This window comes from Microcebus murinus, chromosome 22 (genome assembly GCF_040939455.1).
Source record: "Microcebus murinus isolate Inina chromosome 22, M.murinus_Inina_mat1.0, whole genome shotgun sequence".
Taxonomy (NCBI): Eukaryota; Metazoa; Chordata; class Mammalia; order Primates; family Cheirogaleidae; genus Microcebus; species Microcebus murinus.
In genome coordinates this window covers 5,769,906-5,784,555 of record NC_134125.1, presented here as the reverse complement: position 1 = coordinate 5,784,555, position 14,650 = coordinate 5,769,906, and the positions used below count along the sequence as shown (strand labels likewise).

Here is a 14,650-nt window from a genome sequence, read left to right as displayed (position 1 = left end):
GAATATAATTCTTTATTGTATTTTTCTTGGTTTAATCTTACCATTTGAAATTAATTTGCAATTAGGCTTTTGTTCAGAAAGCAAATGATGAAAATCAGCGTACTTACCAGAATCTTGTTATTGAGAAAGATGGTTCAAATGAAGGTAAATTTCCTTGAATTTTTTTTTTTTAGTAACTTCTGACTAATAATCAAAAGTTCATTATCATAATAACAGGGTTAAAAAATAAAAATAAAAAAGATTCAAAGTTAAGGTTAATAAATTATATAAATTTATTGTTATTCTACCTACATAGAGTTAAATTCTTTTCTGTTAATACAATTAATATTATTGTAAGAAACAATTTTTTTATTTTAGCTCTTTTCAGAGGTTTAAACATGTACTTTTCTTAAATATAGTATTCTAAACTCATTTTTATAGTTTTGAGAGTTCTATAGATTACCAAGGAGACATTTTAAAAAAATGTTTTTGTAGGTTTCAGCATATTTATCATAGTCTGATTTCAACAAATGTTAACTGGGCCTTAATTTATTTTGATATATCTGAGGTGTTTTTTTTTCTGACAAGTAAAGTTTTTTTTTTTTTTTTTTAATTTTTTTTTTATTTTGGCATATTATGGGGGTACAGATTTTAAGGTTTCAATAAATGCCCATTTCCCCCCCTCCCTTTTTTTTTTTTTTAATAAAAATTTTAAAGAAGTTAACATTGTTTTTGGTAAGAACTTACTAAATCTTTGTAAGTAAGTTTTATCTATCTTATTATATTTTTTGATGATTAAAATTTAAATGAGCAAATTGACATATTTAAATTTTATATCCGTGTGCCTTTTGGAGAAACTGATTTTGATTTAATTTTAATAGGTACCTATTATATGCTGCTTCTTACAAACAGTGGATTTTTCTGTATTACAAACCTTCAGCTTTTAAAAATTGAACAAGGTAAGTAATGTGCTACATTCTTATTGATTTGTAGCAATAGTTATTAGTTTTATTAATTTAGTAATTAGTCAATTTTTAAATATTATCTTTAAGAATATTATTTTAGTTTACTTGTATTCAGTGATACTGAGTATACTTTTAAGTATTCAGAATATACTTAATCTCCTCTGCTAGGGCTGTACCAGTATCTGAAGAAATATAATTTGAGTAGTTTACAGCTTAAATGGGGACAGAAGACATACACTAGCACAATAATAAATGCTTTTTGAGAGGTTGGATGAATCTGGAGATGGAAATGACTATTTGAGTGTTAATAGTGCAGGGTGATTATCTATCGATACTATGTATTAAGTGAGTAGGATGGACCATGCGTCCTCTGAGCCAGGTGAGATCTTTTGAGGAATTGATTCAGGGCACAGGTTCAACAACCTTTTTTTTTTTTTTTTTTTTTTTTTTTTTGAGACAGAGTCTCACTTTGTTGCCCAGGCTAGAGTGAGTGCCGTGGTATCAGCCTAGCTCACAGCAACCTCAAACTGCTGGGCTCAAGCAATCCTTCTGCCTCAGCCTCCCAAGTAGCTGGGACTACAGGCATGCGCCCCCATGCCCGGCTAATTTTTTCTATATATATTAGTTGGCCAATTAATTTCTTTCTATTTATAGTAGAGATGGGGGTCTCACTCTTGCTCAGGCTGGTTTCGAACTCCTGACCTCGAGCAATCTGCCTGCCTCGGCCTCCCAGAGTGCTAAGATTGCAGGCGTGAGCCACCGCACTTGGCCTCAAGAAACATTTTTACAACATCGATGTGCCAGGCCTTTGCTAGGTCCTGGTTATGTGACAAGTTAAGTTACACAGTTGAATGAATGAGTGAGAAGTGATGAACACTGTACAGACAAGACTTCAGAGCTTGAATGGGAGTGGGAGAGTCAGAGCATGGAGACCTCCTCAGTAGGAAGAAACGTGGTAAGGGGAGGTATAGAGAGGAACTGACTAACCTGTAGTCATGGTTTATGTCATTGGGCAGGGGCAAAACTGAAAAGTCAGCACTGTCTTATGAATATGAATTCTCACCAGTGTCCTTTTTTTGGAGGTCTTGCTCTTTTGCCTCAGGTAGAGTGCCGTGGTGCCTTCATAGCTCACTGCAACTTCAAACTCCTGGGGTCGAGCGATCCTCTTGCCTCAGCCTCCCAAGGAGCTGGGACTATAGGCACATGCCAATATGCCTGGCTAAGTTTTCTATTTTTAGTAGAGATGGGGTGTCGCTCTTCCTTAGGCTGGTCTCTAACTCCTGAGCTCAATCTTCCCGCTTTAGTCTCCCAAAGTGCTAGGATTACAGACGTGAGCCACTTCACCCAGCCTTGACTAGCGTTCTTTGAACTACATTGTATGTATTTAATTTCACCTCGACACAAAAGAGGTGACTTGTATTACTTTATAGATTAATACTATAAATGTAGTCTTCTTTCTTTCTTAATGCAGCGCTTGAGAATGTAGACTTCAATACAGTGAAAGAGGTAAGAAAACAAAACCATATTGTCCTGTTAAAAATTATATTTAATGTAAACATAGATCGTTCTGATTACCATGATAAAGCATTTTTAATAACATTTCTATTTAAAAACACATTTATAACTGATTGTTTTACACTGATTTTTGTGATTTTGTGGAGTATAAAAATATATATACCATTCTTTTTTTTTAACTTTGTAGTTACAAGGACAAATCAAGTCCAGCTTTATATCTACTGAAAATTATCATACTCTTGGATGTCTCAGTCTTGTGGTTGGAGATTTAACAAGTGAAATTCCTGTGATAATTGGGGTAATTCTTTTTGTAAAACTATTGTTTTGGTTGCCTAAAGTGTGTCTTCACTAAAATGTTATTGTTTGGTTAAATAACAAATTAATTTATAACAAACATGTAACAGAAATGGAAAAATTATAAAATTAAGGTTATAAAAATAATTCAATAAGTAAACTTAAATTGCTGTCTTGGAAAAAATATTGTGTTTTTATTTTCATTAGTCTCTACCTGAAATATAGAATTTCTTTCAATTATGAGAGTAGGCAAAAACAATTTAAAAAAAGACCAAAAAATTCCACAGTCGTAACAGTACCTGTGACTTTGTCCCTAATAGAAATCACACATTTTCTTAAAAATAAATGACATATTGCAGCTATCTTGAAATATTGTTTATATATCACTACTTCAGAATTGTAGTAACCATAGTATATCTAGCAGAAAGTGTAATTACTATTGATTACACTCATAAGTACTGCTGATTATACTGTTTTTGGGGGTTTGTTGGTTTTTTTTTTTTTTTTTTGGCCTGCAATCGTAAATGAAAGAAATGCTGTTTTGGATAGAGATTAGTGAAAATAAAGACATAAATTTTTTTCCCATCTAAGTTCACAGATATCTTGAATCCGGAGATAAGCAAGGTTAAGAACCTCAACATTAGAGAATGGTCCTAAAGAGTAAAAAGTCTTTAATCCCCACATTAGTGATTCTACGTTATTCTTAGTCTTGGCTAGCTAGGCTACTTGGAAGTATATGTTATTAGTAAAATAGGAAACTGGACAAGAATTTCCAGAAAAGCACAATTGATTCACTACTATTACTGTATAATATTTCATGTTATTTGTGAAAAGTAACATTTTATTATTTACGTATCACTTTCAATATGTTTGCTTATAATTTCTTGGAATTTGGGGGGAAAACATCTAATATGTTCAAGGAATAGGCAAAAATTCAGTATAACAACATTTATAACATTTTTACTTGCCAAATTTATATATTAAGAAGCAATCATTTTCACATTATGCATATCAATAGTTTAATATTTTGCCAGGGTTTCATATAATGTAAAATTAATATTTATAATTTCCCCAAATATTTGTGGTTATTTTAATGAAAATATTTAATCAAATACTATATTTACATTGTAATACTGAAAGAGGTCTTCAAGTTCACTGTATGTCTCTAGGGTAAGTTGCCAGAATATTCCTACTCTTTCTTAAATATTCATGTGATAACAATAAATATGAACCATTCACTGTTTTTTTTCACTTTCTTCTGAAACTAAAGAGAGGAACTGGTAGATAAAAGCTAGTTTAGCTTGAATATGTAAATATATTTTGGAATTAGTGCACAGTTACATGTTTCTACTTTGAGGCATTTTCAGGTCTAAGCATCAAATTTGCAATTGACATACCATTTTCACTTTTCTAGGGATCTGGTGATTGTGCGTTCTCAAAATGGGAACCAGATTCTTCCAAGAAAGGAATGACAGTTAAGAACCTTATTGATGCAGAGATTATTAAAGGTAAAATAAGTTAATGAACTTACTTCTGGTAATTATTAGTGAGTTTCAATTTTCCCATCAGTATAGTTGGGCCAGCATATGGGCCATTTTACCATACCATTCTTTGAAACAAGCCAGTTGAGTCTGATGGTTGTCCACCTACATGACTGTTCTCAACACATTTTAGTTGTTACTCTTCATTTTGGGAGGTTTTACATTTTAGTAGTTGCCTAAAATTAAAAAAGAGGCAGGAATAAATGAAAATGGGAACTATTAATTTAAATGTTCTGCCTTTTTATAAATATTAATGTTAGTTTACTATTTAAATATAGATATATGAAACACTGAAATAAAATCCTCAGACATCTTAACTTTCTCTTTTGTAGGTGCAAAGAAGTTCCAGCTGATAGACAATCTGCTTTTTGTTCTTGATACTGCTGTACGTTTCTGATATTTCTCTTTCAATGTTTTCCCTTGATAGTGTATGTACCAACAAAAATGTTGTCAAACTTGCAAAGGCAGGGGCTTTGGCTGAAGTGGATTACTATCCTGTATACTATATTTTAGTATACATATCAAAAAACAGATCCTGAAATGTGAAGTTTTAGTCATTAAGAAGACGTGTAAATGAAAAGTCTCTTTTGCAGAATGTGCTGAGTCTATGGGATATTTACACTCTAACTCCTGTGTGGAACTGGCCTTCTCTTCACATAGAAGAGTTTCTTCTTACTACGGAAGCAGATTCTCCTTCATCAGTCACTCGGTACATTATGACTGCAGCTAGTAGTAATTTCCCTTCCCTTAGCACTAGATTTCTTGTCTTGTTTTTGTTCAGATCATTTATTATGTTTTGCACTCTAAACAGCACTGTGAAACAGTAAGGACTGATTCATTGTTTGCCAAGTTCATTGGGAACAAACAGGCGAGTGATTGTGAACCTTCAGGTGGTTATGTTAGAAACAGAGTGTCAGTCTGGGCCATCACATGTAGAAACGGAATCCAGTGTTGTCTATGTAGATCCATTTTAATTTTTATGCAAGAATAGCACTTTAACTTAGCTTATATCTAGCAATTGGCAAAGCTTATATTATTTTATTTTTGACAAATAACATGTTATATTTTCATTGTGTAAAAGCTTATTTGATTCACTTAATGCTTCCTTTCTCTTTTAGTCAAGGGATAACAAATCTCAAATTAGTAGCTCTGACAACTACAACTAATAAGAAGGTATTGGAAAATATTATTTCATTCTTATCCATATTATGTGTTAGAAATAGCATTAACTATTTTGAGTCACTGTACCAGGAAAAAACAAAAAAGAAATAGCATTGACTAATACAGAAGTAGACGTTAATTAATGCTCACAGGATATTAGCTCTTAGTTCACACAGAAACTTGACACATCAGAAATAATCCTGCAGAACTTTTTTTCCCATTTTAAAAAGATATAAATCTTGGTTCCAATCCTAGCACTCTGGGAGGCTGAGGCGGGCAGATTGCTCGAGGTCAGGAGTTCAAAACTAGCCTGAGCAAGAGCGAGATCTCATCTCTGCTGTAAATAGAAAGAAATTAATTGGCCAACTAATAAATATAGAAAAAATTAGCTGGGCATGGTGGCACATGCCTGTAGTCCCAGCTACTCGGGAGGCTGAGACAGGAGGATCACTTGAGCCCAGGAGATTGAGGTTGCTGTGAGCTAGGCTGACGCCACAGCACTTACTCTAGCCTGGGCAACAAAGCGAGACTGTCTCAAAAAACAAAAAAAAATCTTGGTTCCACATTTTAAACAGAGCATTTCAAGAATCAAAAATGTCTTTAAGAACATGTTTATTATAGTGTTTATTGTTTTGGTGTTGAGGAATTACATTCACCCTAAATACAAATTGTAGAATGGACTTCAGGCATGTGGATTTTCATTCAACAGATTTGGAACATGGAGACATAGAAATATAATTTTATATGTAACAATTAAATAACATAGTAACAATCTTACTTATAAATGACTTTTTTGCATTAAGCTTTGTTCCAAGTGTTTTATAATCTATGCTCTTGATTGTGCAGTGCTGTTTTGTCTTTGTAGGTATATATTAATCTACTAAATTAATTGTCTACCATTTTTCTTAGATGAAAAACCTCCTGGTTTATTCATTACCTACAATGGAAATACTATATTCTTTGGAAGTGTCTGGTGTTTCTTCTCTGGTCCAAACAGGAATTAGCACAGTAAGTTTATGCATATTTTAAATTACTTTATTATAAAAAATCTTCAGAATAACTATGATAAGCCTGAGTGGAACCTAGTGGAATACTTGGATAGAGCTCAAGTTTATAACTATATTTAGTAACAGAGGTCCTCAAGTACACTTACTTGCTAGTCTTCACATGAAAAAAAAAAGAAGTAAAAGCAAATTAATCAAGTAAAACTTTAGTCATCTGCTTATTCAGCTTTCTTGTGTTGTAAGTTTATTCAACTTTCTCAGCAGGAGATATAGATGATGATGGGGGGGCTATCGCTCTTATTTATGTACTTTTTATTGTGGTCTTTTAAAAAAAATTTACCACATTTGTTCCATTTCTTTTTACACACACTATATTTTTTTCAAACCATTTGGAAATTATTTGCAGCCATCATGACCTGTCACCCCTAAATTCTTCTATAGGTACTTTGTAAGAATGAAGGTATTCTACAATTTAGAACATTTAACACTAATTCATTGCTATTATGAAATAAAGCTTCCAAGTTCAAATTTTACCAATTGTGCCTTAAAACTATTTTTTTTCCATTACCCAGGATCTAATCAAGGAGTACTCATCAAATTTAGTTGTCATGGTCATGTGATTGTCTAATCTAGAATGGTTCCCTAGTCTTATTTGTCTTTTAAGATGTTGGCCTTTTTGAAGAGTCCCACCCTGTGGTTTTGTAGAATTTCCCTCTCTTTCGATTTGTGTGATTGTTTCATCATGATTAGATTCATGTTAAGCTTTTTTGGCACAAACACTGCGTAGACGATACTGTGTCCGAACCACATCACGTTGAGGAGCTCATGGTATCTGTCCTGTTGTTGGTGATGTTAAAGTTTATCACTTAGTTAAGGCAGATTTCTCTATTCATAAAGATTTTTCCCTTTATGATTAGTAAGTAATCTGTATGGTATTATTCTGAGACTATGAGAATATCCTTTTCACAAATGGTTTCCCCACTGTGATTTTAAAACCCATTGATGGCTAATTCTTATCTGACACTATAATTACTCTAGTAGTAACAAATGCATCGCTTTTATGTTGGAATTTTAATCATGTTTTTGTTATTGTAGGATACCATATACCTTCTGGAAGGAATTTGCAAAAATGATCCAATGTAGGTTATATTTTGTTTTAATCAGCTAAGTTAAAATTTACTTATTAATATTAAATTAGTACATTTAATAGTGAAAACTTTTTTTAGACTATCTGAAGACTCGGTCTCTGTTTTAGTACTCAGATGTCTTACAGAAGCTTTACCAGAAAACAGGTAACTTCTCATTCTCTCTTAAGTCTTACCTCTTAACAAAAAACTTAAATTCCCTGGTTAATAATGAAATTTCTTTTCCATCTTGCCAGATTGAGTCGGTTACTTCACAAACACAGATTTGCTGAAGCTGAGAGCTTTGCCATTCAGTTTGGACTGGATGTTGAGGTAATCGTTCATGTATTACTATTCATTTGTTCACTGAACAGGCATTCCTTGATGTCTTAGAGGCTGAAGAGACAGACATGTAAAATATAAGTGGAATTTAGTGTGATTAGGTCAGTGATTAAGGTGTGACCCAAGTCGAGGAGGCATTTAAAGGAGAGAGTGACCTGCAGTGGTGTGGAAAGATGTCATTGAGGATGTAATTTTCATGTCAGATCTTGAAAGTGTTCCAGATATCCAGGGAGAGGAAGGGAAGTCTGGGTATGAAGACAGTATGAATGAGTGAGGGAGATCTGTGATGCTTCCAGGGGCTCCTAGTAATTAGGTGGGAGTAGAATGCAGGTTATATACGGGTAGTGGAGCAAAAGAGATAATGAGGCAAAAGTGGGGACCAGGCTGTAGGGCCTTGTGTGCACTGCAGAGGATTGAGATTTAATTCTGCAGGTGATGGGGAGCTACTGAAAGTTTTAAACAGGAGAGTATATTGATTAGTTGTCATTTTGGAAAGATGGAGAATTGTTTTGAAAATGATAAACCAAGAGGTGCGATTATCAATTGGGATACTAAGCAGCTTAGCTTTCTCTGGGAGACTGGCACCAGTGCCGTGGATGGAGATGTAGGAGAAAAAAGAAACTGATGAGAGAGGAATATAGGTGGTAGAATCAGCGGGACTTAGTAATCAAATGGAGGGAGGGAAGGAGACTTAAGGTTGACTAACAGGACTCTGGCTGAGGACACATGTTGAATGGTGGTGGCATGACCTAAAATGAGGAATGTGTGTGAAAGAGCAGGTTAGGGGTAAAAGATGAAAAGTTCTTTATGAAAATCGGTTATGAGCCTGTTGTGGTGTGTGCCTGTAGTCCCAGCTACCAAGGAGGCTGAGGCAGGAGCATCACTTGAGCCCCAGGAGTTTGAGGTTGTAGTGTGCCATGATCATGTCCACGAATAGCCACTCTACTCCAGCCTGGGCAACATAGTAAGATCCCATCTCTAAAATTAAAAAAATTAGTTATGAGGAATCCAGTGAAATAGGGATGTCTGGTAAGAACTTGGGAAGTGGCCTCAGCTTATTCTAGAATTAGGTGACTCCAGAGGAATGGCTCAGACCACTCTGCTAGAATGTGGAGAGTGAAAAGAGATCTCAGGATATGATCCAGGGGACAATAGCACATGGGGCTGTACACATATTTGGGAAGAAATAAAAGAGGAAAATCACAGGACTATACAATTATGGAAGCCAAGGAGGAGAAACTTTTAAGTTTAGTTGGGGGTGATTAGCAGTTTCAAATACTACAGAGAAGATTAGGTATAAAAGCTGAAAGATGTCTGGAGGATTTGGCAATTAGGAGGTGGTTGATACCCCTTGAAAAGTTGGTTTCCTGGGAAGTGATGAAGGAGAAAGCCTGATTGTAGTTGATTAAATAATTAATATTTATTAATACTAAATGGGTGGTGGCTACTCATATATTGTTTTGAAAATGTAATGTTTTAGAACAAGCAGATTAATTCTGAGTATTGTTTAGAAATGTATATGAGTTAAGATATAAAGAAATCGGTAGAATAATAATAGATTCTTCTGGCTGGGGGAAAGAGGCTGATTTATTTGGGAGGATGAAAGAAGAGTCTTAAATTATATTGGCATAATAATATGCTTTATTTTTTAAATGAAAGTTGATGAATACATGAATATTTGTCACATTATTTTTGTGATACTTTTTTTTCTTTTTGAGATAGGGTCTCACTCTGTTGCCCATGCTGGAATGCAGTAGCATCATCATAGCTCACTGGAACCTCAAATTCCTCAGCTCAAGTGATCCTCCTGCTTCAGCCTCCTGAGTAGCTGGGACTACAGGCCTGGGCCACCACACCTGGCTAATTTTTCTATTTTTAGTAGAGATGAGGTCTTGCTCTTGCGTAGGCTGGTCTCAAACTCCTAAGCTCAAGTGATCCTCCCACCTTAGCCTCCCAGAGTGCTAGGATTACAGGCATGAGCTGACCTGACCCAGCCCCTTCTTTAAACCTTATTCCTGGACCACATGAGAATTTACCTTTTTTTCATAATAGCTTGTCTCATGAGGCTGCTGTGAGAATAAGTCATCCTCTGATACTGTCATACGTCAAGTCACTTGTGACATGTTTATATTACAGCTTGTTTACAAGGTAAAATCAAATGATATATTGGAGAAACTAGCTTTGAGTTCTGTGGACACCAGTGAGCAAACCGAATGGCAAAAACTTGTAGATGAAGCTAAGGAAAATCTACATAAAATCCAGGTATGGTTCCTTGTCCCGTACTAGAGTATTTGGATTTATGTGTCGATGAATGTTAGGTTGCCTTACTCTGTCTGGAATTTCTGAAACAGGATGATGAATTCGTGGTGAATTACTGTTTGAAGGCTCAGTGGATAACCTATGAAACCACTCAGGAAATGCTCAATTATGCCAAAACCAGGGTAAGTTGGGGTTTTTTTGTTTGTTTGTTTAGAGAGAATTTGCTTTAATCACTCATAATCCTACCACTCCAAATACATTTTTCCTCCAATTCTCTTCTCTATGTATACAATTAAAAAATTTTTCATAATAGCTTTATTGAGATAATTCACATCCCACATAATTCACCCATTTAAAGTGTACAGAGGCAGAAGGATTGCTTGAGCCCAGGAATTTGAGTCCAGCCTGGGCAACATATCGAGACCCTTTGTCTAAAAAAATAAATAAATAAAATACAGTTCAGTGGTTTTTAGCATATTCACTGAGTTGTGCAACTGTCACCACAATCAATTTTAGAACGTTTTCACCACCCCAGAAAGAAACCCCATACCCATAAAGTCACCCCCTTGTTCCCTCAGGCAACCATTAATCTACTTCCTGTCTCTGTAGAGTTGCCTGTTCTGGACATTTCAAATAAATGGAGTCACATGATATGTGTCTTTTTTTTTCAATTGGACAATTGTCCTTTTTTTTTTTTTTTTTAAGAGAGAGTCTCACTCTCTTGCCTGGGCTAGAGTGCCGTGGCGTCAGCCCAGCTCACAGCAACCGCAAACTCCTGGGCTCAAGCAATCCTCCTGCCTCAGCCTCCTGAGTAGCTGTGGGACTACAGGCATGCGCCACCATGCCCAGCTAATTTTTTCTATATGTTTTTAGTTGTTCGACTAATTTCTTTCTAATTTTAGTAGAGACAGGGTCTTGCTCTCACTCAGGCTAGTCTCGAACTCCTGAGCTCAAACAATCCTCCTGTCTCGGCCTCCCAGAATATTAGGATTACAGGCGTGAGCCACTGCACCTGGCCTCTTTTTTTTTTTTTTTTTTTTAAGAGCTGGGGTCTCGCTCTGTCACCCAGGCTAGAGTACAGTGGTGCAATCGTAATTCACTGTAACCTAGAACTCCTGGTCTCAAGTGATCCTCCAGCCTCAGTCTTCTCAGGTGCTGGGATTAAAGGTGTGAAGCACTGCGCCTGGCCTGATATGTGTCCTTTGCACCTGGCTTCTTTCACTTAGCATAATGTTTTCAGAGTTCACCCAGGTCATAGTGTGTATCAGTGCTGTTTTTCTTTTTATTGCCAAATAATATTCTGTTGTATGGCTATACCACATTTTGTGTCTCCATTTATCAGTTGATAGATATTTGGGTTGTTTCCACTTTTTTTTCCAATTTTGTTTTTATTTTATTAAAATAAACATAAAATTTACCATCTTTACTATTTTTAAGTTTAGGTGTATTAAATACGTTCATCCACCGTCAATCTCCACAACTCTTTTCATGTCATGAAACTGAAACTCTGTGCCCATTAAATGCTAATTCCCCATTTCCCCTCCTCTTACCTCCTGGCAACCACCATCTCCCCTCTGTCTCTATGATTTTGACTACTCTAAGTATAATACCTCAATATTAAGTGGAATCATGCGGTATTTGTCTTCTGTGACTGGCTTATTTTACTTAGCATAATGTCATCTAGGTTCATTCATGTTGCTGCAAAGGACAGAATTTCCTTCCTTTTTAAAGCTGAGTAGTATTCCATTGTATATAAATACCATAGTTTGTTTATGCATTTATCTGTGGATGGACATTTGTGTTGCTTCCATGATTTTGCTAATGTGAATAGTGCTGTTGTAATCATGGGCATACAAATGTCTATTCCAGTCCCTGCTTAAGTTCTTTTGAGTATATACCCAGAAGTGGAATTGCTGTATTATATGGTAATTCTATTTTTAATTTTGGGGGAACCACCATACTGTGCTCTGCCACAGTTGCACTCTTTTACATTCTCACCAACTGTGCACAAGGTTTCCAATTTCTCTACATCCTTGCCAGCACTTTGGTTTGTTTTTTTTTGGACAGTAGAGTGTGAGGTGGAGGGTAAGTTTTTATAATGTTTTTACATGCTAATTTGTCTTTTGCAAAAGAAATAATTTCAAAAGAGTGGATTCTTCTTCTGTTATGGACCTTTTTTAACATGAGTTTTTTGCTACTGCAAATAATGTCATTTTTGCAGTAGATTGTTCCCCTCGGTGACCTATGAGTACTGTTGCTAGATAGATTCCTTAAAATCAAGGTGTAACATGGGTAAAATGTTACAGGCTATTTTGATAAAATGCATTATTTATTTTATTTTATTTATTTTTATTTATTTATTTTTTTTGAGACAGAATCTCACTTTGTTGCCCAGGCTAGAGCGAGTGCCGTGGCCTCAGCCTAGCTCACAGCAACCTCAAACTCCTGGGCTCAAGCGATCCTCCTGCCTCAGTCTCCCAAGTAGCTGAGACTACAGGCACACACCACTATGCCCGGCTAATTTTTTCTGTATATATTAGTTGGCCAATTAATTTCTTTCTATTTACAGTAGAGATGGGGTCTTGCTCTTGCTCAGGCTGGTTTCAAACTCCTCACCTCGAGCAATCCTCCTGCCTCGGCCTCCCAGAGTGCTAGGATTACAGGCGTGAGCCACCGTGCCTGGCGATTTGTTTAAATATGTCATTTATTGTTTACTCTTCATCTTGGACTCACATACAGTTTATTTTTAAAAATAATTTTTTTAACTAATTCACGGAAAATCCATCTTCTTTTATGAAAATCATAATATTAATACTTTAGCAGTTCCTTGGGTTAAAAAAAAATAAAGAAAATTGTAATATATCAAATGTTCTACTCACTGTGTTTTTTATTGTTCTTAATTAGCTTTTGAAGAAAGAAGATAAAACTGTTCTTATTTATTCTGATGGTTTGAAAGAGGTAACTATATTCAATTTGTAGGTTAATTTGGGGGTGTATGTACCTTCATAATATGTTTTCCATTCAAGATGGGTCGTGTTTCTTCAAGAGCAAGTTATCATTTTAATATCTTAGTTTTCTTATCTGCAAAATGGGAAGATTAATAGTATTTACCTTATAGGGTCATTTTGAGATCAAGGAAATAAATTCTATAAACCATTTTGCATAGTACCTTGTACCTGTGAAATGCTCAAATAAATGTAAAACTGTGATTATGTTGATTATGAGGGTGCCAGAATTCTTGTGAGCATGGACACATGCATGTATATATATTTAAATTCTTAGGTCAAACTAAGTGTTGGTGTAATCCAGCTAGATTTTGCCATAAGAATGTTTATAAATCAGTGGGAAAACAGATTTTGAAGGGCATCCACAATTAATGTCCTAATGCCTTTATAATTGAATGTAATTGGAAATGTTTTCATTATTCCACTTTTTTTTGGTTTTATGTTAATTAAAGGAAGCTGTGTTTATAACAACTGACCTGTAATATGGTATAAAATGTGAATGTGTGTAAGACTTCTGAAATGGAATGACTTAAGTTTTAGTGTTTTCAATTTCAGTATTGTCACACACAATATTCAGATTATCACATTATTTTCTCTTTAGGTATTAAGGGCTCATGCAAAGTTGACTACTTTTTATGGAGCATTTGGACCAGAAAAATTCAGGTGTGAATATTCCCCATTTAAAATTTTTAGATTGTGAATTAGATATAGGTTTGGAGTATCTAAAAAAAATAGTGTTACTATGGATAAATCTGTGTTTCTGCAGGGGTGTTCAGTATATCTATGGATTCAATTTCTGGAAATGCAGTTCCTAGGGTAAAAAGTAAATGCAAAAAGTAAATTTGCCCTCCAAATGTATTCGCTCTGATAGGTGGAGTAGGAGAGAACCCATTTTCTCACTCACCAGCACTATGTTATACAATTTTTGGTTTTTGCCAATGTGATAAGTGAAAACAAAGTCATTACAAAAAATAATACCACAGTGACTTGATTTTGATTCTTAATTTTGATTGCAGTAAATATTTATTTTTGAGGTCAAAAGCTTTTCTCTTTGCATCCTTGGTCTCTGTTTCTCTTTAGTTGTTCTTTTTTTTTTTTGAGACAGAGTCTCACTTTGTTGCCCAGGCTAGAGCGAGTGCCGTGGCGTCAGCCTGGCTCACAGCAACCTCAATCTCCGGGGCTCAAGCGATCCTACTGCCTCAGCCTCCCGAATAGCTGGGACTACAGGCATGTGCCACCATGCCCGGCTAATTTTTTGTATATATATTTTTAGTTGGTCAATTAATTTATTTCTATTTTTGGTAGAGACGGGGTCTCGCTCAGGCTGGTTTCGAACTCCTGACCTTGAGCAATCCGCCCGCCTCGGCCTCCCAGAGTGCTAGGATTACAGGCGTGAGCCACCACGCCCGGCCTCTTTGTTTTTTTTTTTTTCTTTTTTTGAGACAGAGTCTCACTTTGTTG

At 35.4% G+C, this 14,650-nt stretch overlaps 1 protein-coding gene across 1 annotated transcript in view; it reads left to right on the top strand.

Moving 5' to 3' along the window:
* Positions 1 to 14,650, top strand: part of KNTC1 (kinetochore associated 1) — a 74,160-nt gene that overhangs the window by 7,160 nt on the left and 52,350 nt on the right. Inside the window, exons 5-20 of the mRNA XM_075996514.1 lie at positions 66 to 144; positions 861 to 938; positions 2,416 to 2,450; positions 2,647 to 2,757; positions 4,168 to 4,261; positions 4,627 to 4,679; positions 4,888 to 5,003; positions 5,413 to 5,467; positions 6,365 to 6,463; positions 7,555 to 7,598; positions 7,686 to 7,751; positions 7,841 to 7,916; positions 10,062 to 10,187; positions 10,277 to 10,366; positions 13,089 to 13,142; positions 13,791 to 13,852. Coding sequence (XP_075852629.1) covers positions 66 to 144; positions 861 to 938; positions 2,416 to 2,450; positions 2,647 to 2,757; positions 4,168 to 4,261; positions 4,627 to 4,679; positions 4,888 to 5,003; positions 5,413 to 5,467; positions 6,365 to 6,463; positions 7,555 to 7,598; positions 7,686 to 7,751; positions 7,841 to 7,916; positions 10,062 to 10,187; positions 10,277 to 10,366; positions 13,089 to 13,142; positions 13,791 to 13,852 — 1,238 coding nt within the window. The remainder of the gene's footprint in view (positions 1 to 65; positions 145 to 860; positions 939 to 2,415; positions 2,451 to 2,646; positions 2,758 to 4,167; positions 4,262 to 4,626; positions 4,680 to 4,887; positions 5,004 to 5,412; positions 5,468 to 6,364; positions 6,464 to 7,554; positions 7,599 to 7,685; positions 7,752 to 7,840; positions 7,917 to 10,061; positions 10,188 to 10,276; positions 10,367 to 13,088; positions 13,143 to 13,790; positions 13,853 to 14,650) is intronic.